A 25018-nucleotide genomic window follows, 5' to 3' on the forward strand; every position below is an offset into this window, starting at 1 on the left:
AGCATGCATCGATAATGTTCTCTGTTTCTGATACATGTACATGTCAAAATTTTGCATATATCTACAATAGAAAAATAGTAATATAGGAACAGAAGTAGACTATTCAACCTGTAGTAAAACAAAGAACTGCAGATGTTTTAGATCTGAAATAAAAACAAATATTTCTGGAAAAACTCAGCAAGTCTGGCAACATCTATGTAGAGAAAGCAGGGTTAAGTTTTGAGTCCAGTGACCCTTCTTCAGATCATTGAGTTGACTGACCGTTTAATGGCTTCACCATTTAATTTGATCCTGGCTTGATCATCCTTTTATCCACACTATCCCCATAACCCTTTACACCATTGATAAAAGAATTATGAACTTCTTTGTTAATGTACTAAAAGATTGAAATATTAAAATCCTCTGAGGTAGCTAGTGCATTTCAAAGATTTGCAATCTTCTGAGTAAAATATTTTCTCCACCTCTTGCTCCAAAGTAGTAACACCTGAATTTTTCAATTGTTGCCCTGGTTCTAGATTCCCCCATCCATCGAAACACACTAACTGCATCTACCTTCTCTGTCCCCTTATGTATTCAGAATTTAGGAAGCCAGAAAGGAAATTTGCAAACAGAACCTCAAAATTGTTAATTTCTGAAATACTCTTGGTATTACATACAAGTCAATATAGAAATAAAAGGGTAGAATTTAGGAAGCCATGAATGCATGGCTTGTTGAGATCATTTAGCTTTTTTTAACATTGGACCAGTGCTCGGAAATAAGTACATGTCAGAGCACTTGCAACTAAACAGTTCCGGGAGCAGTTTCCTTACAAGATGATTTGATAGTGCAATTAGAAAGGATTTAAACTAATTTGACAAGGGTGTGGAAACCAGGAGATAATACTGGAGAGGAGTGCCAAAATGTGTACAATCCATACATAGAAAAGCAAATAATACTCGGATAAGAAATAGTAGGATATTAGATAGAATAAAAAAGAGAGTATAAAGTTGCAATTCAGATTACTGAGCATGTATGTGAATATGTTGAAGATGGTAAATAAGATTGTTGAGATGCAGACGCAAGTGGCGAAATGGAAATATGAAGTAGTGTTAATGGAGCCCTGACTCAGAGAAGAGCAGGATTATACATTAAATCTTTTTGGATGCAAGGTGTTCAGGAAAGATGGGAAAGGAAGAAAAGGAGGAGGGGTGATGGTATTGATTAAGGAGAGTATTGTAGTTCCGGAGAGGGAACATGTCCCAGAGAGGTCAAGAACAGAATCTCATTGGCTATAGCTAAAAAACAAAAAGGTGCAATTGCATTGTTTGTATAATCTGGAATTCCTGTCCTGGGGAGTCTTGCAAACCTCTCATCAGCCAGATGTACCCATGTCTAGGAAGCATCACTGGATGCAGAAATCTGAGCTCTGGGATTCCAAAGTTCCAACAAACCTGGTTTATGAGAAAGAGGTGAATCAAGTAAAACATGTGACAGTGATTGTTGTATCATAAGGGTTACAATGATGGTAGGTCAATCCTGAGCAACAATACTCAACTGGAGAACAGAGGACTACCATGGACCAAGAAGAGAGCTGGGCTGGATGGACTGGTAACAAAAGTTAATGTGGAATGAACTCTCGCTGAACAATGGGTGCCTTCAAATCAATGTTTTAGGTACACTCAATGTACATTCCTTCAAAAGAGAAATGTATCATAAATCCAGAGCTTCCTGGAAGTCATAGGAATTATAAATTAAATTAAGATATCAGGCAGTAAATACAGTTGAAAACCAAGCAGAATGCATGAAGTTCAGAGGGGATGTCAGAAACAGAGGCGTAATGTGATGTAATACTAGCAACTAACATAAAGGATAATCCTTTATAAGCACACCATTATTAAAAGATAAAAACCGGAGAAGTTAGGCTAATTAGGAACCAAAGAGGGAATGTACACATGCAAGCAAAAAGCATGGTTGAGGTGTAAAATGAATACTTTGCATTTGTCTTTACTGGAGGTTGGCCAACGTGGTACCACTATTTAGGAAAGGTGGTAAGCGAAAGCCAGGGATCTATCGACTGGTGAGCCTGACATCGGTGGCGGGCAAGTTGTTGGAGTGAATCATGAGGGACAGGATTTATATGTATTTGGAAAGGCAAGGACTGATTATGGATAGTTAGCATGGCTTTGGGTGTGGAAAATCATGTCTCACAAACTTGATTGAGTTTTCTGAAGAAGTAACAAAGAGGATTGATAAGGGCAGAGCGGTGGACATGATCTATATGAACTTCAGCAAGGCGTTCAACAATGATCCCCAGGGGAGACTGGGGATCTTAACAAAAGCATGCTGACTCTTCCAAATTAACCCACATATTTCCAGGTGATGATTAATTCCAGCCCAAACAATTGCCAACAAAAGTTTCCCCCAAATTGAAATTAAACTGCCTGGTTCGTAATTGCTGGGTTGATCTTTACAAACATTTTTTGAACAAAGGTTAAATGCTTGCAATTCTCCAATCAACCAATAGCACCTATGGATCCAGAAAAAGATAAAATAGATTCATAACAGTCATTGAGATCTTATGGAATACAGGGAGAACTAGCCAGTTGGATACAAAACTGGCTCAAAGGTAGAAAACAGAGGTGGTGGTGGAGGGTTGCTTTTCAGACTGGAGGCCTGTGACCACAAGGATCGGTGCTGGGTCCACAACCTTTTGTCATTTATATAAATGATTTGGATGTGAGCGTAAGAGTTTTAGCTAGTACATTTGCAGGCGACATAAAAATTAGAGATGTAGTGGATAGTGGATACCTCAGATTACAACTAGATCTTGATCAGATAGGCCAATGGGCTGAGGAGTGGAAGATGGAGTTTAAGTTAAATAAATGGGAGGTGCTGCATTTTGGAAAAGCAAACGATAGCAGGACTCATACAGTTAATGGTAAGGTCCTAGGGACTTTGCTGAAAAAAGAGATCTTGGAGTGCAGGTTCATAGCTCCTTGAAAATAGAGTTGCAGGTAGATAGGATAGTGAAGAAGGCGTTTGTATGCTTTCCTTTATTGGTCAGTGCGTTGAGTATAGGAGTTGGGAGGTCATGTTGCGGCTGTACAGGACATTGATTAGGCCACTTTTGGAATATTGTGTGCATTTCTGGTCTCCTTCCTATTAGAAGGATGTTGTGAAACCTGAAAGGTTTCAGAAAAGATTTACAAGGATGTTGCCAGGGTTGGAGAATTTGAGCTATAGGGAGAGGTTGAATAGGCTGAGACTGTTTTCCCTGGGGAGTCGGAAGCTGAGGGGTAACCTTATAGAGGTTTACAAATACTGAGGGGCATGAATAGGATAAATAGACAAAGTCTCTTTCCTGGATTGGGGGAGTCCAGAACTAGAGGGCATAGATTTAGGGTGAGAGGGGAAAGATATAAAAGAGACCTAAGGGCAACTTTTTCACGCAGAGGGTGGTACATATATTGAATGAGCTGCCAGAGGAAGTGGTGGAGGCTGGTACAATTACAACATTTAAAAGGCATCTGAATGGGTACATGACTAGGAAGGGTTTGGAGGGCTATGGGCCAACTGCTGGCAAATGGGACTAGATTAGGTCAGGATATCTCATCAGCATAGACAAGTTGGATTGAATGGTCTGTTTCCGTGCTATACATCTCTATGACTGTTATGACTCTATTTTATTTTTCCCTGGATTCATAGGTGCCGTTGGATGATTGGAGAATTGCGAGCATTTAACCCTTGTTCAAAAGTGGTTGTAAAGATTAACCCAGCAATTACAAATCAGGCAGTTTAATTTCAGTTTGGGGGAAACATTTGTTGTCAATTGTTTGGGCTGGAAGTAAGCGTCACCTGGAAATATGTGGGTTGATTTGGAAGAGTCAGCATACATTTGTTCAGGGAAGATCATGCCTATCCAATTTGCAGGGGTGTTTTTGAAGAGGTCACAGAGTAGATTGATGGAGGAAAGATGATTGATGTCATGTACACAGTCTTCCAAAGGTGCTCAATGCAGTGCCATACAGCAGACTTGTGAGGAAAATTATATGTCATGGAATAAAAAGGACAGTTCCAACATGGATATAAATTGGCTAAGTTATAGGAAACAAAGAGGAATGGTTAATTGGCACTTTTCAGAGTGGAGTGGAGTTCTCCAGCGATTGGTTTGAGGATCTTTGCTTTTATATATATCTTGGTGTTCATGGGACAATTTCAATGTTTGCAATGACACCAAACCTTGGAGGGTTGTAAAGTGCCGAGGACATTTTCGAACTTCAAAGGGCATTGATGGAATGGTGGAATGGGCAGATTGGTGCAGGTGAAGTTCAGTGCATTGAAGCGAGAGGTGATACAGTTCAGTGCAAAGAACGTAGAGAGACTGTATAAAATAAAGGGTACTATTCTAAAAATGGTTCAGATAATGTGACAGCATTGAGGCATTGTCACTCAGCTAATAATCCAGAGATCCAGGGAATGTACTGTGGATCCAAATTCAAATCCCACTCTAGCAGATGGTGGAATTTGAATTCGATAAAATCTTCTGTCTCTTAATGGTGATCGTTAAGTCATTATCAATTGTTGTAACACATATCCATTTCACTAATGACCTTCAGGGAAGAAAAACTGCCATTCTACATTTGAAATGATCCTGTTTCATTTTGATGTTAGAAAAGCTTTCAGAAATCTTAAGTGGAATTTTCCCCAAACATTGAACAAAGTTGGAAAGTTGGCAAAATCATATGAGATCAGAAGTGAGGAGTTCCTTGACTTCAAGAGCAAAATATTGTTCAACCAAGTATTGAATGGCAAAATGAAATTCTCACTAGTGAGCATCAAAATGCCAATTTTCATGCAAAACATCCTCATTATTATATCTTGTTACCTAATTGGTATGCAGTTTCCCATTCTCCTACTCATCGGATAGAAACCAGATGGACGATAATTCTTGACATGGAAAGTCAGAGCAGTAACCTATGATTCCGGTTTATCTGCCCCTCTGGATCTCAAGCATTCATCAGCATCTTACATCACACTCTATCCCATACAGCAGAACCTCTAGGTTCTTGTCAGCATATGAGGGTGTCAATTACTCACTGTCCAACATGTCCAGGAGAAGGGAAACAAACTGTGCAGGGCAGCTGTGGACACCCATCATATGACGGTGGCTTTAAAGATGGTGCCACAACTCAGAATACTGGCAGTTTCTGGCTGCGGCCAATACTTCCGCCAATAGTGAACGGGAAAATATAACAGGTAGTGTACCGTAGGAACATAGTACATAACTAATGCGGCGAGTTTGGGAAGGTAGCATGAGAAAACCCGTTCAGGGTCACAGAGAGAAATCCTCCATGAAACTCACTGTAAATGACATTTTGGTCATGACTCAGGACACTTGGGAAAAGTGCATCAGGGAAAAGGGTCAGCTCTGGAGAACAGTCACTGGGACTGAAATGTTAATTCTGCTTTCTCTGCGCAGATGCTGCCTGAGCTGATGAATTTTTCCAGAATTCCTGATTTTGTTTCTATTTTCCAGCATCCACATTTTTTTGTTTTTCTTTTGAGAAGATTTTGGTGATTAAAGAAAGCCAGCATGGACTTATTAATGACAAATTGTGCATAACTAACTTTAATGTGGGAACATAGCCAGTAAATGAGAGTAATGCTATTGAAATTGTGCACATGCACCTCCAAAACACAATTGGTAAAATACCACATAACATTTGTGAGCAAAGTTAGAGCTGATTGAATGAGAAGAATAAGAGCAACATTATGATGAAATTGGTTGACTGGTAAGAAACAGAAATTAATGGCCAGTGGTAGCTTTACACTGGAATAAAGTTTGTAGAAGTATTATGAACCCTGCTCTTTGTAATTTGAATTAATGACTTAGATCTTTGTTTAGGATACAATTTCAAAACTTAATGACAACATAAAATTTTGAAATACTGTGCACTATAAGAAGGGTGATGTAGAACTTCAAAACTGCATCGACAAATTGGTGTAAGTTGCAGATGATATTCAATGTAGAGAAGTGTGAGATGAATTATTAGGAAGATTATGGACAGCCAATATAAAGTAAAGGATAGAGCTCTAAGTGAGGTACAATGGTAGAGAGATGCAAATGGGATTGTGATTGTTATAAATTAAGGTATTAAATACAAAAGGATGGAAGTTATATTAAACATACATAAATCACAGGATTGGCCTTAACTGCATTCTGGGTACACTTCAGCGAGGAAAAATTCTGAAAAGATTTGCAAGAGTGATTCCAGGGAACAGAACCCTCATTCATGTGGACGGATTGAAGAAATTGAAACTGTTTTCCTTGGAGAAGAGACATTAAGAGGCGATTTGGTGTAGGCATTAAAAACTATGAGGGTCTGAACAGAGTAGAAGAGGTGAAGTAGAGTCATAGAATCATAGAGATGTACAGCATGGAAACAGACCATTTGTTCCAACCCGTCCATGCCGGCCAGATATCCTAACCCACCCGGCCCATATCCCTCCAAACCCTTCCTATTCATATACCCATCCAAATGCCTTTTAAATATGACAATTGTACCAGCCTCCAGCACTTCCTCTGGCAGTTCATTCCATACATGTACCACGTCTGTGTGAAAAGTTGCCACATAGGTCTCTTTTATATCTTTCCCCTCTCACCGTAATGGTTCCAATTTGTGGAAGTATCATATATCTGAGGACGGATATATAAGGTAGTTGTAAAATAAAGCAATGGTACTGTGTAGCAAAACTTCTTATGCTGTGAGTGATAAAGGGAGTAATTTGATGTGGAGAACAATGGGGAGCCTTTCAATAGGACTGGCACTTGTTAATGTTGGGGCCTTCTGTTGGGCAGAGTTTGTCAATCTGGAAGGATCAGCCCACCCCCAAGCCCAAGCCTGACCCAGCTCTGAGTGCAGAATTCCGTGGTTCCCCTCTTTCCACCTCTGCTATCAGCATCAGAAAGAGGCCTTAATTGGTGACTTCTAAGCCTCGTAAGCAGGCAGCCAGTCTTAACCTTCTCTGCTCCTGATGTAGTGCAAATTGGGAAGGCAGAGAGCTCTCTATGCTTCCTGCTCCCTCCCTCTAGTCCCCACTCCATCCTGGCCCACAGGACTGTGGACACAGTCATTAAATTCTACCCATTGATTTAGCATAAAAGATTAACATCACATGACATAGAATCAGAAGCAGGCCATTCAGTCCAATGAGTTTGCTCTGCCATTCAATCAAATCATGGCTGATCTGATTATCCTTAATTCAACTTTGCTGCCCTTTTCCCATAAGCCTTGATACCTTTACTGATTAAAATCTGTCTCTCTCAGCATTGAACATCCAGTAATCCAGCCTTGACAGCCTTCTGCAGTAGAGTGCTACAGATTCACAACCATCTGAGAGAAGAAATTCCTCCTCAGCTTTGTCTTAAATGGGAAGTCCCTTCAATTGAGCAGGTCCTCTGGTCCTAGACTCTCAGATGGGGAAAACAACCTCTCCACATCTTCCCTGTCAAGTTCCCTGAGAAATGTATATGTTTCAATAAGGTCACTTCTAATTTACCTGAACCTCAATGAGGACCAAACAGGCCTAACGTATTTAACCTCTCCTTCTAAAACAGTCTATCCAAGGATACCATTCGGGGAATAATAATTTTTACATCTTTTATTCAAATGCAAAGCATCTCCATATACTTGACCTCCAACTGCTTCAAGCACAATTTCCTTATTTTATAACTCCAGAAATGAGAAGGCTAATTATTTGAGAACTGTCTGTTTTCAGCTGGCAAGACCTCAAGTCAGGTTCTGAGTGCTCTTTGGGAATGTTCTAATCAAGATATTTGATGCTAGAAAGGATTAGTTATGATATATTGTAGCACCTCTGTGTTTTAGCAGATGAAGACTGAAAAACAGACAGCTTCTAGCTTTCTGAATGGACTCTGGTGCCTGGAGTGGTTTGACTCTGGAGTGGTCTGCTTTCCAATGGAATAGTAGGATAGTTATCACCGATGTACACTAACCAGTCATACAGCCTGGCTCACCCATAACAGATGCTTCAATCCTAAGGATTTGGGGAAAGGTCTTTCATTCTTCCATTTAGACCAGTCATCCAGGCCCATTGATTTGGCTTCCACTACGCTGCATTTAATTTTGCCATGTTTCTGTACATTTAACTAAAGTATAAATAATTTGCAATGTTTTCTCTTCTACGTGGATTTATTTTATTGTTTTCTTTCCCTACAGGTATATTGCAACTGGCCAGATCATTTAATGTTGATGTGAAAAATCCTTTGGTATTTACTGGTTCCCAAGAAGATATGTTTGGATATACTGTTAAGCAGTTTGAAAATGATGAAGGGAAATGGTAAGCAGTGCTTGCTTTTTAACAATTTTAGAATCTATTCTACTTTTGAAAAAATAGAGGTTCCAAATATTGGCACTGTTTGAAGTAATGGGGAGATAGGCACAATAACATGCGCTTAACCAACAGCACCCACCTGCAGTGGCATTGTATAGGTATACTGACCTGCCTGGATAACGTGATCATCTCTTTCACATAACTTTCTGGTGCTTTAAGTACTTCATAACACTCCAGGAGTCACTGAGCAAGATACCAGTAGCCATATGCATGATATAAGGAATTCATTCATGAGTCATTTCAGTGCATCAGACACCCATCATTGGATTACTAGTCCAAGGTATATTAAAATGGCAATGTGTTGCATCTTTCAAAAATTATTCTTTCACATAACATAGAAGTCACTGTTTGGATGATAATTTGTTGCCCATCACTAATTACCTTTGAGAAGTTGGCATTGAGAGACCCTCTGAACTGCTGCTGTCTATTGGGTGCGAGGTCAACCCAATGCTGTCAGAAAGGGACTACTGCAATATTGATCCAGTCACAAGAACAACAATAAAATTCCAAGTTACGGGAGTGTGCACTTTGGAGAGAAACTTGAAGCTCTCATACATTTGCGGCCCTTGTCTTTTTACTGCATGGACTGAATTATTTGCAATGCATATTTTTCATGTTGTCTCATACAACTAATGGTTTGAAATATTGTAGTACTGTACCAAAACATTGCACACTTGATAACTGCAAGCCCTTTCTTCCCCTCTGCGGTGTCAGTAATTTTGTTTTATTCCTGCCTATATGAAAGAAAACATCTGTCAGACACTGTTGATGCGGAATTAATACGTCCTGTTGTTTTGTCTCTGATCCACAGATAATCAAACAAGACTTAAATTTTAATTAATACCGCTTTAAAATACATAGCAAACTTGGCATGTTAAGAAGAAAACACGTGGAATAAATAATTACTTACCACCCCTATCCTATGCTGTAATTATTACACAACCCAATGAGCAGTCTGCATTTTTATTTGATTTTTCAATCTTTCATTAAAGCTAAAGGCCTGTTGTGCAAAATAACATTCAATGTCTATAAGATACTCCCCACAAAAGAAGCACTTCATAAAAAAGTAGACTACAAATTTGAGAGAAGGGACAGGGTGTGGGGGTTGCTAAGGAGTGAAGATACAAAGGAGGAAACAAAATCGGAGTCAGGTTTTAAAATAAAGCTATTGATAAGGCAATCGCTGCTCACCATTATTGCTACTTAAATTGAACTGTATAATCAAACATCTACACATGTGCAATTAAATGTGGGAGAGAAATGTGTAGGGTGCCATAGAAGACAGTATTGCAGTCCTCACCAATAGTCCTGATACTGAAATGAATCAAACAGCACAACTCTGTGACAATTGCTTATTTGTATTGAGTTAAAAATGCCTGGTAAAGTTAAAGATGGTCCATTCAGAACAAAATGTGTATTTAATGGTGTGTTAAAAGATGACAACTGCTGAGCAACTTCTCTATTCTGGAAATTTAACTTGACAAATATGATGCACCATTTCCTCAGAAGAATGTGGGTGTTGAAAATTTAAAATATTCCTATTTTTCTGTACATCTCTTCTTTCCTTAATCCCACCTGACTTTCCCAATCTTTATTTCACAACCTTAATTTATTTTAGCCGATTTATGCATTCTACTTTATCCTTCCTGGTTTGATTTGATTTGATTTGATTTCAGACACAGAGATACACTGATAAATGTTGTTTTGTGTGCTATGCAGGCAGATTGTACCATATAAAGTGCATCAGGGTAGCAGAACAGAGTGCAGCTGTAGAGAAGGTGCAGAGGGAGTTAATGGAAGCAACAGGGTCTTTTGTCTGTTGACAGGACAGTCAGTGAAAGGCCAACATCACCTCCTTATGGAAGGCTTGCCATATGAAATGTCACTCAGGCTCTTAAACAGCCAGCAACAGGGCTTTAGCTGCCCCCATGCAGAAGGTCTGGTGCTGTTCTGGTTGCACACTATAGGAAGGAGATGGAGGCTTTGTTAAAAACCACACAACACCAGGTTATAATCCAACAGGTTTATTTGGAAATACTAGCTTTCGGAGCGCTGCTCCTTCATCAGCTGTGGAGCAGGACCATAAGACACAGAATTTATAGTAAAAGATTACAGTGTCATGCAACTGAAATGATATATTGAACAAACCTAGTTTGCTGTTAAGTCTTACATCTTTTAGAATGGGTTGCAAGTTGCATTAATATGTATTAATATGTATTAATGAATATTGTGTGCAGTTCTGGTCTCCAAATTTGAGGAAGGACATTCTGGCTATTCAGGGAGTGCAGCGTAAGTTCACGAGGTCAATTCCTGAAATGGCGGGACTACCTTACACTGAAAGACTGGAGCGACTGGGCTTGTATACCCTTGAGTTTAGAAGACTGAGAGGGGATCTGATTGAGACATATAAGATTATTAAAGGATTGGACACTCTGGAGGCAGGAAACATGTTTCCGCTGATGGGTGAGTACCGAACCAGAGGTCACAGCTTAAAAATACCGGGTAGACCATTTAGGACAGAGATGAGGAGAAACTTCTTCACCCAGAGAGTGGTGGCTGTGTGGAATGCTCTGCCCCAGACGGCAGTGGAGGTCCAGTGTCTGGAGTCACTTAAGAAAGAGTTGGATATAACTCTCAAGGATAGTGGAATCAAGGGTTATGGAGATAAGGCAGGAACAGGATACTGATTAAGGATGATCAGCCATGATCATATTGACTGGTGGTGCAGGCTCGAAGGGCAGAATGGCCTGCTCCTGCACCTATTGTCTATTGTATATCCCAGAACTTATTTTAAGACACATTCACAAGATAACTTTAGGTTTCATAAAATAAAGTGACATCTCAGCTCAGACAATGCATTAAAGGTGTGAGGTTAGAGTCTGTCTGTATCCCAGTCTTGAGTCAGGCTGGTTCTATTCCCAAAGTATAATTTACAAAATATTACATGTATTGACTGCCTGCATTGCCTGCCTGCAGATTATGCATTTTTTAAGAAAAATGGAATGTTTCTGCAAATGCAAATTCATCTCACAGACTTACATGTGTGTGTGTATGCATGAGAGAGAGAATGTGAGTGTGTGCATGGGAGTGTGAGTGCGCGTGAGAGAGTGTGTGTTCGCGTGTGTGCATGCTTAGTAAAGTGTGTGTTTGAGTGTGATGGAATATAAGCCTGTGAGAAGGTGTATACGTGGCTGTAAGTGTGGGCGGTGTATGTGTGTGTGTATCTGAGATAGAGTATGTGTATGAGAAAGGGCCTGCATGAGTATGTGTGTCTATTGTAGTGTGGCATGAACCCAAGGTGCCAGTTGAGGCCATCCCCATGGGTACCAAACTTGGCTATTAGCCTCTGCCCAGGCACTCTGTGTTGTTGCATATCCCAAAGTCTGCCTTAGAGGATGGTCACCTGAAGATCTGAAGCCGAATGTCCCTGACTGTTGAAATGTTCCCTGACTGGGAGGGAACACTCTTGTCTGGCGATTGTTTGATGTGTCCATTCATCCGTATTCATAACGTCTGCCTCGTCTCACCAATGTGCCATGCTTCGGGGCATCCTTGCCTGTAACGTATGAGATAAACAACGCTGGCCGAGTCATATGAATACCTGTTGCATACACGGTAGGTGGTGTTCCCACAGGTAATGATTGTATCCATGTCAACACTCTGACATGTCTTGCAGAGGTTGCCATGACAGGGTTGTACAGTGTTGTGGTCAATGTTGTCCTGAAGGCTGCGCAGTTTGCTGCGAACAATGGTCTGTCTAAGGTTTGGTGGTTATTTAAAGTCAAGAAATGGAGGCACAGGGAAGGTCATGGTGCCTTTGGACAGGGTGCAAACAAGGTTCACTAGATTGTCACCTGGATTGGAGAGTATTAGCCAGAAGGAGAGGTTGGACAAACTTGGATTGTTTGCACTAGAGCAAAGGAGGCTGAGGGGTGACCTGATAGAAATATGTAAAGTTATGGGAGATCTGGTTGGGTGGGGATAGTTGGTGTCTTTTTCCCAAGGTAGAAATGTCAAATATCATGGGCATAGGTTTAAGGTGAGAGTGGGAAAGTTTAAAGATGACGTGTGAGACAATTTGTTTTACGCAGTGGGTGGTAGGTACCCGGAATGTGCAAGCAAGGAAAGTTTGATTTGATTTATTATTGTCAAATGTACCTAGGTACAGTGAAAAGTTTGTTTTACATACAGTACAGGCAGATCATAGCATACAAAGTACGTTAGGGTAATCGAACAGAGCGAGGAATACAATACTAAGACAGCAAAGAACGTGCACAAAGAGCAAGATCAATATGAAATCTGAAATCTGAGAGGTTCATTCAGAAGTCTAATAACGACGGGAAAGAAGCTGTTCTTGAATCTTTTGGTACGTGTGTTTAAGCTTTTGTATCTTCTGCCTTATGGAAGAAGTTGGAAGAGATTATAACCAGAATGGGAGGGGTCTTTGAGTATGTTGACTGCCTTCCTGAGGCAATGAGAAGTGTAGATGGTGTCAATGGATGGAAGGTTGGCTTGCATGATGGACTGAGCTGTGCTTACAACTCTCTGTCGCTTCTTATGGTCCTGGGCAGAGCAGTTTCCCATACTAGTGCATGATGCATCCAGATAGCAGGGTTCCTATGGAGCATCATACCTTAGTATTGCAAATGCCAAGGGAGTAGTGGCTATTGGTTGTTATGTAAAACTGTCCATGTTCACATTCCATCTGACTAAATGCCCTTGTCACCAAACATGCCAGTAGAGGGCATTGAATTACCCTGTGTGTATCAATGAAGAGCCTCATTTGTTGCATTATCAATAATTACAATTCCAAAAGATGCCATTGTGGATTAGACTCTGGATTAAAATAAGCCTATACTCCAAAAACAGCAAAATACCATGGACAGCTGTCATTGAGGTGAATAATGTATGCAGGTTCTTCATTGCTGATTGAAAACCAGTCCTGTGGAGATTTTGAAAGCATGGAAGGAGTCAGTAAAGTAGGGATATTTTGTGTGAAAGTTTGGGGGACAAGAATACAGCTGTTGAAGGATGAAAAATGGAAAAAAAAAGTGGTGAAGACTTCATATTTCTGTGTGGTATTGAGGCCCCCCAGAAAAACTGGAGTCAGTGGGTATCAGGGGAAAATTCTACACTGGGTGGAATCATACTTGGCACATGGGAAGCTGCTTGTGGTTGTTGGAGGTCAATCATCTCAGCTCCATTACATGTCTTGCAGGAGTTCCTTGGGGCAGTGTCTTAGGGCCAATCCCCTTCAGCTGCTTCATCAATGACCCTCCCTCCATCATTAGGTCAGAAGTGAGGATATTCGCTGATGATTGCACAATGTTTAGCATCATTCACGACTCCTCAGATACTGAAGTAGTCCATGTTCAAATGTTGCAAACCTGGGCAATATACAGGCTTGGGCTGACAAGTGACATATGGCATTCATGTCACACGAATGCCAGACAATGACCACCTCCAATGAGGGAGAACCTACTCATCATCCCTTGACACCCAATGGTGTTACTATCACTGAATGCCCTACTGTCAATATCCTGTGGGTCACAATTGATCAAAAACTCAACTAGACTTGGCATATAAACACAATGGCTACAAGAGCAGGTCAGAGGCTAGGAATACTGCAGTGAGTAACTCATCTCCCGACTCCCCAAAACCTGTCCATCATCTACAAGGCACAAGTCAGGAGTGCAATTGAGTACTCCCCACTTGCCTGGATGGGTGCAACTCCAACAACACTCAAGAAGCTTGACACCATCCACAACAAACCAACCTGCTTAATTTGAACCACATCCACTTCCTACATTATTGATGCTCAGTTGCAGCAATGTCTACTATCTGCAAGATACACTGCAGAAAGTCATCAAGACTCCTCAGACTGCACCTCCCAAACCTACAATGACTACCATCTAGAAGGGCACAGCTAACAAATACGTGGAAACATGCACCATGCACCATCCAGGTCATGCACCATCCAGACTTTGAATTATGTTGCTGTTCCTTCAGTGTTGCTGTGTCAAAAGCCTTGAATTCCCTCCCTAATGGCATTGTGGGTCTACCTACAAAACATGGACTTGCTGCAGTTTAAGAAGGCAGCTCACCACTACCTTCTCAAGGAGAATGTGGTATGAGCAACAAATGCTGGCCCAGCCAGTGATTCCCACGTTCCATTAATGGATTAATAAAAGCTTCTGCACAAAAAAGTTGCAAACCAGGTATTGGACAACACTGCAGCTCATTAAGCTGATGTCCACCATGTAATCCATATTACCCATATCACTTCTTGTACTATACTTCAAGATGCACAGGACTTATGAAATAGTCCTGAAATGTAAAATTGCTTGATTGTTTTAATTAGGTAAACTACAAGTCATAATGCAAAATCACCAATGTATTTACTTATTGAGCAAAATAATGTCCTCAAATGAGATTCAAGTGGCCTTCATTCTGACAGTGGTCTTTTTGGATCTAAACAACTTTCAAACATATCTGTTCCATTTTCTGATGACTTCATCCATTGCCACATTTTGTAGCATGAGAGTAACACATTAATTTTGGAAGCTCAAGGTATCTGGTGGCCCAATACAGTCCCCTGATCCTCAGTGAAGTTGTTTGCTATTAGCTAAGATTGCACTCTTTAATGTTTCTTCATTGGGGATATTGTTAATACGTTGCCATGCAAACAAAAAGCATTGTGCCTGTAATGTGTCAAATGTCATATATTTGTTCATTGTAGCTCTTTGTGCTGGATTTTCCAGGGAGCGAAAAGCTAATGCCACTGGGCACCTTTTTTTTTAATGAAATGAAAGAATGCAGTACTTCTGGCAGGAGATTCTGATCAGTGCTTCTCCAGAGATACAGAACTGTCCTGCCACTCGGGTAGGACCATTTTAGTGTAGAACAGTCAGGATAGGCAAACTGTGCCACCATTTTTCACAGTAGTTAGCTGCCATTCTGGCAGTACCATTCTGGCAGTGAGGAGGGGCGTAGGTTCCAAGAGGATGGGGAATGTCTTTGCAGAGCAGGGGTGAGGAAGTGGGTGGTGTCGCATCAGGGTCTGGGGGCCGCTTTTGGAATATTGCACACAGTTCTGGTCTCTTGAAACTTGAAAGGGTTCAGCAAAGATTTACAAGGACGTTGCAGGATTGGAGGGTTTGACCTGTAGGTTGAATAGGCTGGGGCTATTTTCCCTGCATTAGCGCAATCTGAGGGGTGACCTTATACAGGTTTATAAAAATACCTGAACCATCCTCTGGTTACTTCATCCATTGTCACATTTTATAGCAAAAGAGTAATAGATAACAAAGCATATGCGCCCAGTACAATCCCAATCCTCAGTGAATTTGTTTATATTTCTTTACTATTAGCTGAGATTGTATGCTGAAACCTTTCCTCAGTGGGGACTTCGTTAATACATCTCCATTCAAAAAAATCATATCTGTTCTTCAATCCCAGCACATATTTTAAAAATCCTGCATATTACTGTTTCCTAATCATCATCTACATCAATAAGCTTGGGGTGGAAACTAGCTCCCACATTCTAAAATATGGTGGGTTAATTCTAACTGCCTTTTGAAAACTCTATAGAGATAGGAATCAGTACGTAGTTGGGAAACATGCCATTTATGAGACCAGACTCTCTCCTTGGAAATAAGTACTCCTCTGTTCTCAAATGCCAACAGATCCATTATGATTCGAACATTTGTGAGAAGCCTGCAACCAGGGGCATTCAGATCAGAACGGCGACTACTTTCATCTGAAAGTCAATAACTATCCCATGGAAACAGCAAATTGCTTCCACAATGTTTAGAGCTGCATTCAGGTTCCTGTGTTTGATTGTCCAAGAGCTTTGTTTTCACCCTCATACACAATATTCAAATTCTTCTGTTACATCATGGATCTGGGACAAATTATTAGACAGTGAAAGTTTGCAGATGACAACAAAATTGGATGTATAGTGGTCAGTGAAGAGGGTTATTTAAGATTACAAAAGGATCTTGATCAATTGGGTCAATGGGCTGAGGAGTGGCAGACTGAGTTTATAGAGTTATAGGGGTCTACAGCATGGAAATGTTTAATTTGGATAAAAGTGAGATATTGCATTTTGGTAAAACAAACAAAGACAGGACTTAAATAATTAATGGTACTGTTGTAGAACAGAGAGACTTCGGGGGTTCAGGTACATAATTCTTTGAAATTTGCATCACAGGTAGACAGAGTGGTTAAAAGTGCATTTAGCATGCTTGCCTTCATTGCTCAGACCTTTGAGTATAGGAATTGGGACATCATGTTGAGGTGGAACAGTACGTTAATGAGGCCTCTTCTGGATTAGTATGTAGTTCTGGATATTATTAAGCTGGAGAGGGTTCAGAAAAGATTTACCAAGCTGTTGCTGGGAATGGAGGGTTTGAGATATAAAAGTAGACTGGAAAGGCTGGGACTTTTTCACTGGAGCATGGGAAGTTGAGGGTTGACCTTATTGAGGTTTATAAAATCATGAAGGACATGATAAGAGTCTTTTCTCTCGGATGTGGGAGTACAAAAATACGGGCATATTTTTAAAGTGAGAGGAGAAGGATTTATAAAGGACATGAGGGGCACAGAAGGTGAACTACCAGAGAAAGTGGTGGATGCAGCTATAGTTACAGCATTTAAAGGACATTTTGATAAGTTCATGAATAGAAAAGGTCTGGAGGGCTATGGGCCAAGTGCAGGCAAGTTGGACTAGTTTGGGAACATGGTCGGCATGGACTGGTTGGACCGAAGAGTTTGTTTCCATGCTGCATGATTCAATGACTCGACCACTATAACTGATTAATTTCTAGAGTTTAGGTGGCATCCATAGAGTGCACTTAACTTTTCTATACTCAGCCATATGTTGGTATCACTTAGGGTGAATTGAATTGCTTGAAGACTAGCACCTTTGATGCTGGGAACCTCTGGAGGAGGCTGAGATGGATAATCGACTCTGCACTTCGGGCTGAACAAGGATGTAAATCATCAGCTGTGCCTTTTCAAAAAAACAGATCATTCTGGAGAAACACTGTGGGTCTGACAGTATCTGCACAGTGAAAGCTGAGTTGATGTTCAAGTCTAGTGACCTTTCATCAGAACTGGACTCAAAATATTAACTTTATTATCTCTGTACAGATGCTGCCAGACTATTGTGCTTTTCCAGCACTGTTTTTGTTTCAGATTTCCAGCATCCCAGTTCTTTGTGTTTATTTTAGCTTGAACTTTTTCACTGATTCACTGGTCTGTCCTATCATTAAGGATGGGGATATTTGTGAACCCTTCTCTTCTTGAAGTTGTTTAACTGTTCACCACCATTCACTATGGAAATGGCAGGAATCCATCTGTAATGGCATCACATGGCTCTGTCTATTACATTTTACTTCCCTGTGCAAATGGTCCTGTGTTATAGCTTTGGCAGGTTCACACCTCATTTAAGACATGCCTGGTGCTGCACTTGGTGTGCTCTCCTGCACTCTTTGTTGACCCAGGGATGATCTCCCGGTTTGATGGTAATGGTAGAGTGGAGAATATGCCAGGCTATGAGATGACATATTCTGGCTGAATACAGTTCTTCTGCTGCTGATGTTCCATAGACTTGTGCCTTTAAGTTGCTGGATCCGTTGGAAGTCTGTTCTGTTCAACACGGTGATAGTGCCACACAACAAAGGAGTTTGTCCTTAATGTGAAGATGGGATTTTATTCTAGATAATGAGTTTACAGCAGTTTACCAATACTGTGAAAGGTAAATTGGTGAGGATAATGTCAAGTAGGTTTTTCCCTCTAGCTGGTTCCCTCACCACCTTCCACAGGTCAAGTCTGCAGCTATGTCCTTTAGGCTTCGACCAGATCAATCAGCAGTGATGCAACCAAATCACTCTTGTTCATGGACATTTAAGTCAGAATACATTCTGTGCCCTTGCCACTCTCAAGGCTTCTTCTAATTGATGTTCGACACTTCATGCACCACCGCCCTTGAACACCACCCCTCCCAACACAACAAAGACAGAATCCCCCCTCGTCCTCACCTTCCACCCCACCAACCTCCATATGCAACACATCATCCTCCACCACTTCCAACATCTCCAAACGGACCCCACCACCAGAGATACATTCCCCAACCCCACCACATCAGCATTTCGAAAAGACCATTCCCTCAGTGACTCCCTTGTCAGGTCCACACCCCCCCCCCACAAGCCCACACCCCACTCCTGGCACCTTTCCCTGCCACCGCACCCACACCACTCCCCTCACCTCCGTCCAAGGCCCCAAGGGATCCTTCCACATCCATCAGAAATTTACTTGTACCTCTATCAATATCATCTACTGCATCCGTTGCACCCGGTGTGTTTTCCTCTACATCGGGGAGACAGGATGCCTTCTTGTAGATCATTTCCGCAGTCACCAAACCCACCGCCCCATGGCTGAACACTTCAACTCCCCCTCCCACTCCATCAAGGACATGCAGGTCCTGGGCCTCCTCCACCCCCCAAACCGTTTACCACCCCACGCCTGGAGGAGGAACGCCTCATATTCTACCCTGCAACCACACGAGATAAATGTGGATTTTAACAGTTCCCTCATTTCCCCTCCCAGACATTATCCCAGGACCAAGCTTCCAACTCGGCACCACCATTCGGAGCCGTTTACCACCCCACGCCTGGAGGAGGAACGCCTCATATTCTACCTTGGGACCCTGCAATCACACGAGATAAATGTGGATTTTAACAGTTCCCTCATTTCCCCTCCCAGACATTATCCCAGGACCAAGCTTCCAACTCGGCACCACCATTCGGAGCTGTCCACACGCCTGTCTCTGACCTATCACCTTCTCTCTCACCTTCATCCACCTTTCTCAGCTGCCTCACCCAACCCCACCCCCTTTCCACTTATCTCACAGCCTGACCCACGAGCCTAATTTCTGATGAAGATTTATGCCTGAAACGTCGATCCTCCTGCTCCTCGAATGCTGCCTGACCTGCTGTGCTTTTCTAGCACCACACTCTCGACTCTGATCTCCAGCATCTGCAGGACTCACTTTCTCCTACTTCGTTTCAGAGAATAGTTAAGAGTCAACCATATTGCTGTATGTCTGGAGTCAAATGTAGGCCAGGCTAGTTAAGAATGGCAGATTGCTTTCTCTAAAGGACATTAGTGAGCCAAATGGATTTTTAGAACAATCAGTAATGGTTACAAGATCACAAGCTCTTTAATTCCAGATTTTCATTAAATTCAACTTTTACCGGCTGCCATGCATTTTGAACCCAAGTCCTGGTGAATAGTCACCAGACTTGAAACGTTAACTCTGCTTTCTTCCAACTGATGCTGCCAGACCTACTGAATTTCTCCAGAATTTCTGTTTTTGTCCTCATATTATTAGCTTGGGTATCCAACTACTGTGTGATGTCCTCACCAAGCTGAGGTGTTATGCACCTGTGAACCTTGTTGCTCACTGACAGATTCTCACCTCTACTTATTCAAGCGGCAGTTATTTTAACTCTTCCAAACTGTTGCCCAGGCTGTGTTTAGTACTCTTAAATAAAGCAAGTGCTGCTTTATCAAGGCTGCAATGCATTTATCTGTGGCCACTTAATTGTAATGGTAGAATATTACAGGAGTCTGAGCGATATGGATATGGTGAAATGCGTGAAAGAATTGACTGAGAAGCATCTCAAGGCCCATTTCAACATCTGGACAAACTTAGCTTCATTTTTATACTTTTCACAAGCAATGTGGTGAGGTTTTCATAAAGCAATGATGAGGTGCTAGTTGGTGGGCATTATTGATTGTCAAGCACATGGTTAAGAGCTCAATTTGCCTCAGTCATATTCAGATTCACATTTTGCCAAATTGGAGGCTGGTACAATTGCAACATTTAAGAGGCATTTGGATGGGTATATGAATAGGAAGGGTTTGGAGGGTTATGGGCCGGGTGCTGGCAGGTGGGACTAGATTGGGTTGGGATATCTGGTCGGCATGGACGGGTTGGACCGAAGGGTCTGTTTCCATGCTGTACATCTCTATGACTCTATAAGTTTGACATCAGGAAAACTTGACAATTAAACAAGAACACAGTTTCAGTTGCTCTGAATGACTTCCATGTTGAACACCGGGGACCACCATCCCATGACATGATCCACAGGTACCAGGTGCATGCATCCTTCACCTAGAGACATTTTGCTACGCCTCATGGCAAAAATCCTTCCAAAACACACAAAACCACCTCTGACTCAGCCAAAATAATGTAAGATTCAGGCTCAAGTGCTCATTTGGTAACTAACCAGCACCAAATTTAATATTGGTATGGGACTTAATGAATTGGTAATGGCCAAATAGAAGTCAACAGTTGCTTTCTCCCGTGAATTATTTGGTGTTTGGAACAGAAAATGTGTTATCTTGTCAGTCCAATATGTATTTTAATGGTCAGAATTTCTGACTGCACTACCGTGTACATCTGTATTATGTGAACTTATCATGCCTGTTATTTTGTTTTGTATTCAGGCTTCTTATTGGCTCTCCCTGGGAAGGACAACCCATAAACAGAACTGGTGATGTCTACAAATGTCCAGCATTCAAAACCAGCAATCCAGAATGTGTGAAGCTAAACTTAGCTGGTAAATGAAAATATATTTTCTCTCAATAAAATCATTGAGACAGTATTCATGTTCACAAAGCATTTGGCCCTAAATGTGACTGAAAGTGGTATATTTGACCAAGCAAATCAAAAGCAGGCAAGTTAAACTGCTTAGTTTACTTGTGTGACAAAATCGAGAATTGAAGGGTATTAAGAGCTGAATAAATAGCTGTCAGGGACTGATGATGTTATGAGGTCGCCTATTAGCTTACGTGCAGTCAGACATGGCTGGCTTTAGACAGATGGTTTAGATGTCTGTTAAAAAGCTTCTATTAAAAACAGAAATGGTGATTTTTTAGTGAGCAACCTGGGGCGTTTTAATGGCTCATCCACAAGGTTTCTACAGGTGGTGAGGATTCAAAAGTCCCCATCCCATCACTGAATCTGAATAGTTTTGAAGCTCCTTAAGCAATAATTGAATTGCACAAAGTAGAACCAATGATAATTAACAAACCCCATAATAATAGGTTGCCTACACTCAGTCTCTGCAGGCTAGTCATTCAATGCACATGGAAAGGAATAAAATATGTTTCTATAGCTCCAGTTTCAAGTCAACTTCCTGCTACAATATTATTCCTGGAAATAATTAATCCACTCCTTGGTTTTCATACTCACTGAGACTTTGGTTCAAACTATTTGCTTCTGTACTGAAGTACTGAGATCTTGGAAAAATTCTGAGTTCCAAAGCAGGAGATATTGGAATCAGAGATTCTTCTATATTCAGCAGGAAATAAGGAGATTCTTAACCACAAAAATGAATAAGATATCCAAACTTCAGAAAAAAAGATTGGAACAGCAAGAGGATAACACACAGATTAGGCTAGTGTTTTTCCAGTTTGGTAAAACAGCAAAATTACCAGGCAGTAAGGCTGTTAACTGCTGCATTACCATTTCCAGCTCCATTTCCTAGGCTAATTGTTACATTCAGTAAATGCCAGTAGAGCTTTATTTCCCCACCAGTTTTGTTTTGTCTGCCTGTTTGCTGCTACTCCCCTGGTGCCTTGATAAATATGACAACGCAAACAAAAGTAGCAGTGCCAAGGTGCCAAGGTTCATTCAATAACCCAAGTGCAGTGACCTTTATACCCCTAGCTGACTCTCTGTTGCTGCAAGTATATACCTCCATCCCATAGCATTTACCTTCTTGGTGGCAAAAATCCCACGAAAGTTTGTCCTATCTGGGAAATTATATATAAGTGAGTGAAACGAACCAGTTTTATAATGATCATGGGTTGGCATACAAATCAGTCCCCCATCATGGGACCATCACAATGAAGAGGAGGGGCTGTACAGAGAAAGCTGGCTGTGACCTTGAATACCACCTCTTTGAACCACAGGATATTTCTCGCAATTCAGAAGGAAGCTCTACAATCTCACCAAAAAACTGCCAAAGTAGTTAGCTGTCCATTGTTTTTATACTCTCTATATGCCACTTAATCATTCATTAATCTCAGATAAATTAATTATTTGTATTTATTCATTCATGGGATGTGAGCGCTGCTGGGATGGCTGGCATTTTTGAACATCCCTAATTGGTCGTGTTAACCGGCTTCTTGAATCACTCGAGTCAGTGTTATGTAGGTAGGCCCATAGGGCTGTTAGGGAGAGAGTTTCAGGGAGAAAGTGAGGACTGCAGATGCTAGAGATCAAAGTCAAGAGTGTGGTGCTGGAAAAGCACAGCAGGTCAGGCAGCATCAGAGGAGCAGGAGAACTGACGTGTTGGGCATAAGCCCTTCGTCAGGAAAGGCTTATGCCTGAAATATCGATTCTCCTGCTCCTCGGATGCTGTCTGACCTGCTGCACTTTTGCACAGAGTTCCAGGGTTTTGATTCAGTGACAGTAAAGGAATGGTAACATAGTTCCAAGTAGGGATAGTGTGTAATTTGGAGGGAAATTACAAATGATGGTGCTCGTATGCACAGTTATTCTTTGTTTCCCAGGAAAGAATTTGCAGATTTAGAAAATGCTGACTGAGAAGCCTTGGGAAATTGGTGCAGTGAATTTTTAAGATGGCATACAGCAAAGATGAGGTTGCACCTTTGGCAAGAGGATGAAACATAAGAAAATAGAAATTGGAATAGGAGCAGGCCATTCAGCCCCTCAACCCTTAACAACTATTCAATAAGAACATGGCTGGTCTGCTCCAAGCCTCAAGTCAAGCAAAGCTGTCAACTCACAAAAATTTCAAACCACTATCTACCTCCTTTTTAAGTGATCTAGCCTCCACAACTCTCTGAGGATGAAAATTCCAGACATTCATACCCTCTGGTAAAAGCAATTCCTTTACATTTCAGTTTTAAATGAGTGTCCCTTTGTTCTGTAACAATGTCTCCTAGTTTCAGATCTCCTCATGAGTTGAAACATTTTCTCAACAACTACCCTGTCAAGTCCTCTCAGAATCTTGTAAGTTTGTCTTCCCCTCCTTTCCACTGTCTGCATTCTGCAGGGACCATTCCCTTTGTGACACCTGGTCTACTCCTCCATCATTCTTAAAATGTCCTCACTCCCCTATGAAATCTTCCCATGCAATTGAAGAAAGTATAACATCATGTAACTCTGACCTCCTCACAATCCGAAGCCCAAGTACACCTTTCAGGTGTCGCAGCATTTTATTTATACTTTTTTGCAATCTAGACTATTTACTGCTCAAAATGCAATCTCCCTTACAATAGTTAAACCAAACACAAACTGGGTGACTATTTTTTTGGAACACCTCACTCTGTCCATAGGAATGGCACTGACCTTTCAATTGCTTGCCATTTCAATAAACCGTCTTGCTGCCATGCAATCGTGTTCCAATAAAGCTCAATACAAGGTGAAGGAATAACGCCTCATTTTTCACTTTGGTACTTTATAGCCTCTCTGCCTCAATATTGAAAGAGTGTTAATACAAACATAATCACAAATCTGAAGTGGTTGGAATGAGCTGTCAGCTAGAGAGAGGCTAGCATCATAAAGGCAGACCCTACATATTTAACACATTGATCTGAATGGTATACTTGCACTTCTATTTCATATTTTCACATGTTTCTCTTGATTGGATCTGTATGGAGCCAAATCTAATGATATTATACTGTAGGAAGGAAGTGAATAATTGAAGTACACATTGAAGAGATTTACAGTAATGATTCCAGGGATGAGATATTTCAGTTACAAGTTAAGATCAGAAACATTGGGCCTGTTTTCCTTGGAGAGGAAAAGGCTAAGATTCATAGAAGTTTTCAACATTATTTTGGAGTCTGAACAGCGTGGTAGAGATAAATTGTTCACAGCCATAAATGGATGAAGAACCAGAGGCACATTTTTGAAGTGTTTTGCAAGTTCTATTGAAATCCTCAAGAGGGGATTGGATGATTATTTAAATAGTAACAATGTGAAAGGCAATGGGGAAAGTACAGGAAAGTGGCAGTAAATTAAAATGCTCAGAGAGTCGGTGTAGTCATGGGGGGCTGCATGACTTCTTTCTGCACCATAACAAATCTGTGGTTCTAGATACCAGTTGCAACAATTTTATTAGGACCATGCAATGCAATAACTAATATGCACAGCAAGCAGAAGGTGTAGGGAGGATTGATTATCAGATTTTCTTGGCTATGTTTGACTTGATGCTCTCAGATTCAGACAAGTGCTCCCCCTCAGTCATGTAGCTGCACGCAATCTGAAGTTTACTGCCTAGGCTACAGATAAGCAGCCTTTAAATCATTGTATATGCATGGCTGCGCAAGTAAAAAACCATAAGTGGCCAAACGTGTAAAGGAGCAGGTCAGACAGCATCCGAGGAGCAGGAAAATCGACATTTCGAGCAAAAGCCCTTCATCAGGAATAAAGGAATCAGGAATGTGCTCTATTTCTGATGAAGGGCTTTTGCCCGAAACATCGACTTTCCTGCTCCTCAGATGCTGCCTGACCTGCTGTGCTTTTCCAGCACCACTCTAATCTAGACTCTGGTTTCCAGCATCTGCAGTCCTTGTTTT

At 41.3% G+C, this 25018-nt stretch overlaps 1 protein-coding gene across 1 annotated transcript in view; it reads left to right on the forward strand.

Moving 5' to 3' along the window:
• The window catches only part of itga1 (integrin, alpha 1), a 226037-nt gene that overhangs the window by 16127 nt on the left and 184892 nt on the right, over positions 1 to 25018 (forward strand). The window contains exons 2-3 of the mRNA XM_043688299.1: positions 8221 to 8341; positions 20912 to 21024. Of these exons, the coding sequence (XP_043544234.1) occupies positions 8221 to 8341; positions 20912 to 21024 (234 nt within the window). The remainder of the gene's footprint in view (positions 1 to 8220; positions 8342 to 20911; positions 21025 to 25018) is intronic.

This window comes from Chiloscyllium plagiosum, chromosome 1 (assembly GCF_004010195.1).
Source record: "Chiloscyllium plagiosum isolate BGI_BamShark_2017 chromosome 1, ASM401019v2, whole genome shotgun sequence".
Taxonomy (NCBI): Eukaryota; Metazoa; Chordata; class Chondrichthyes; order Orectolobiformes; family Hemiscylliidae; genus Chiloscyllium; species Chiloscyllium plagiosum.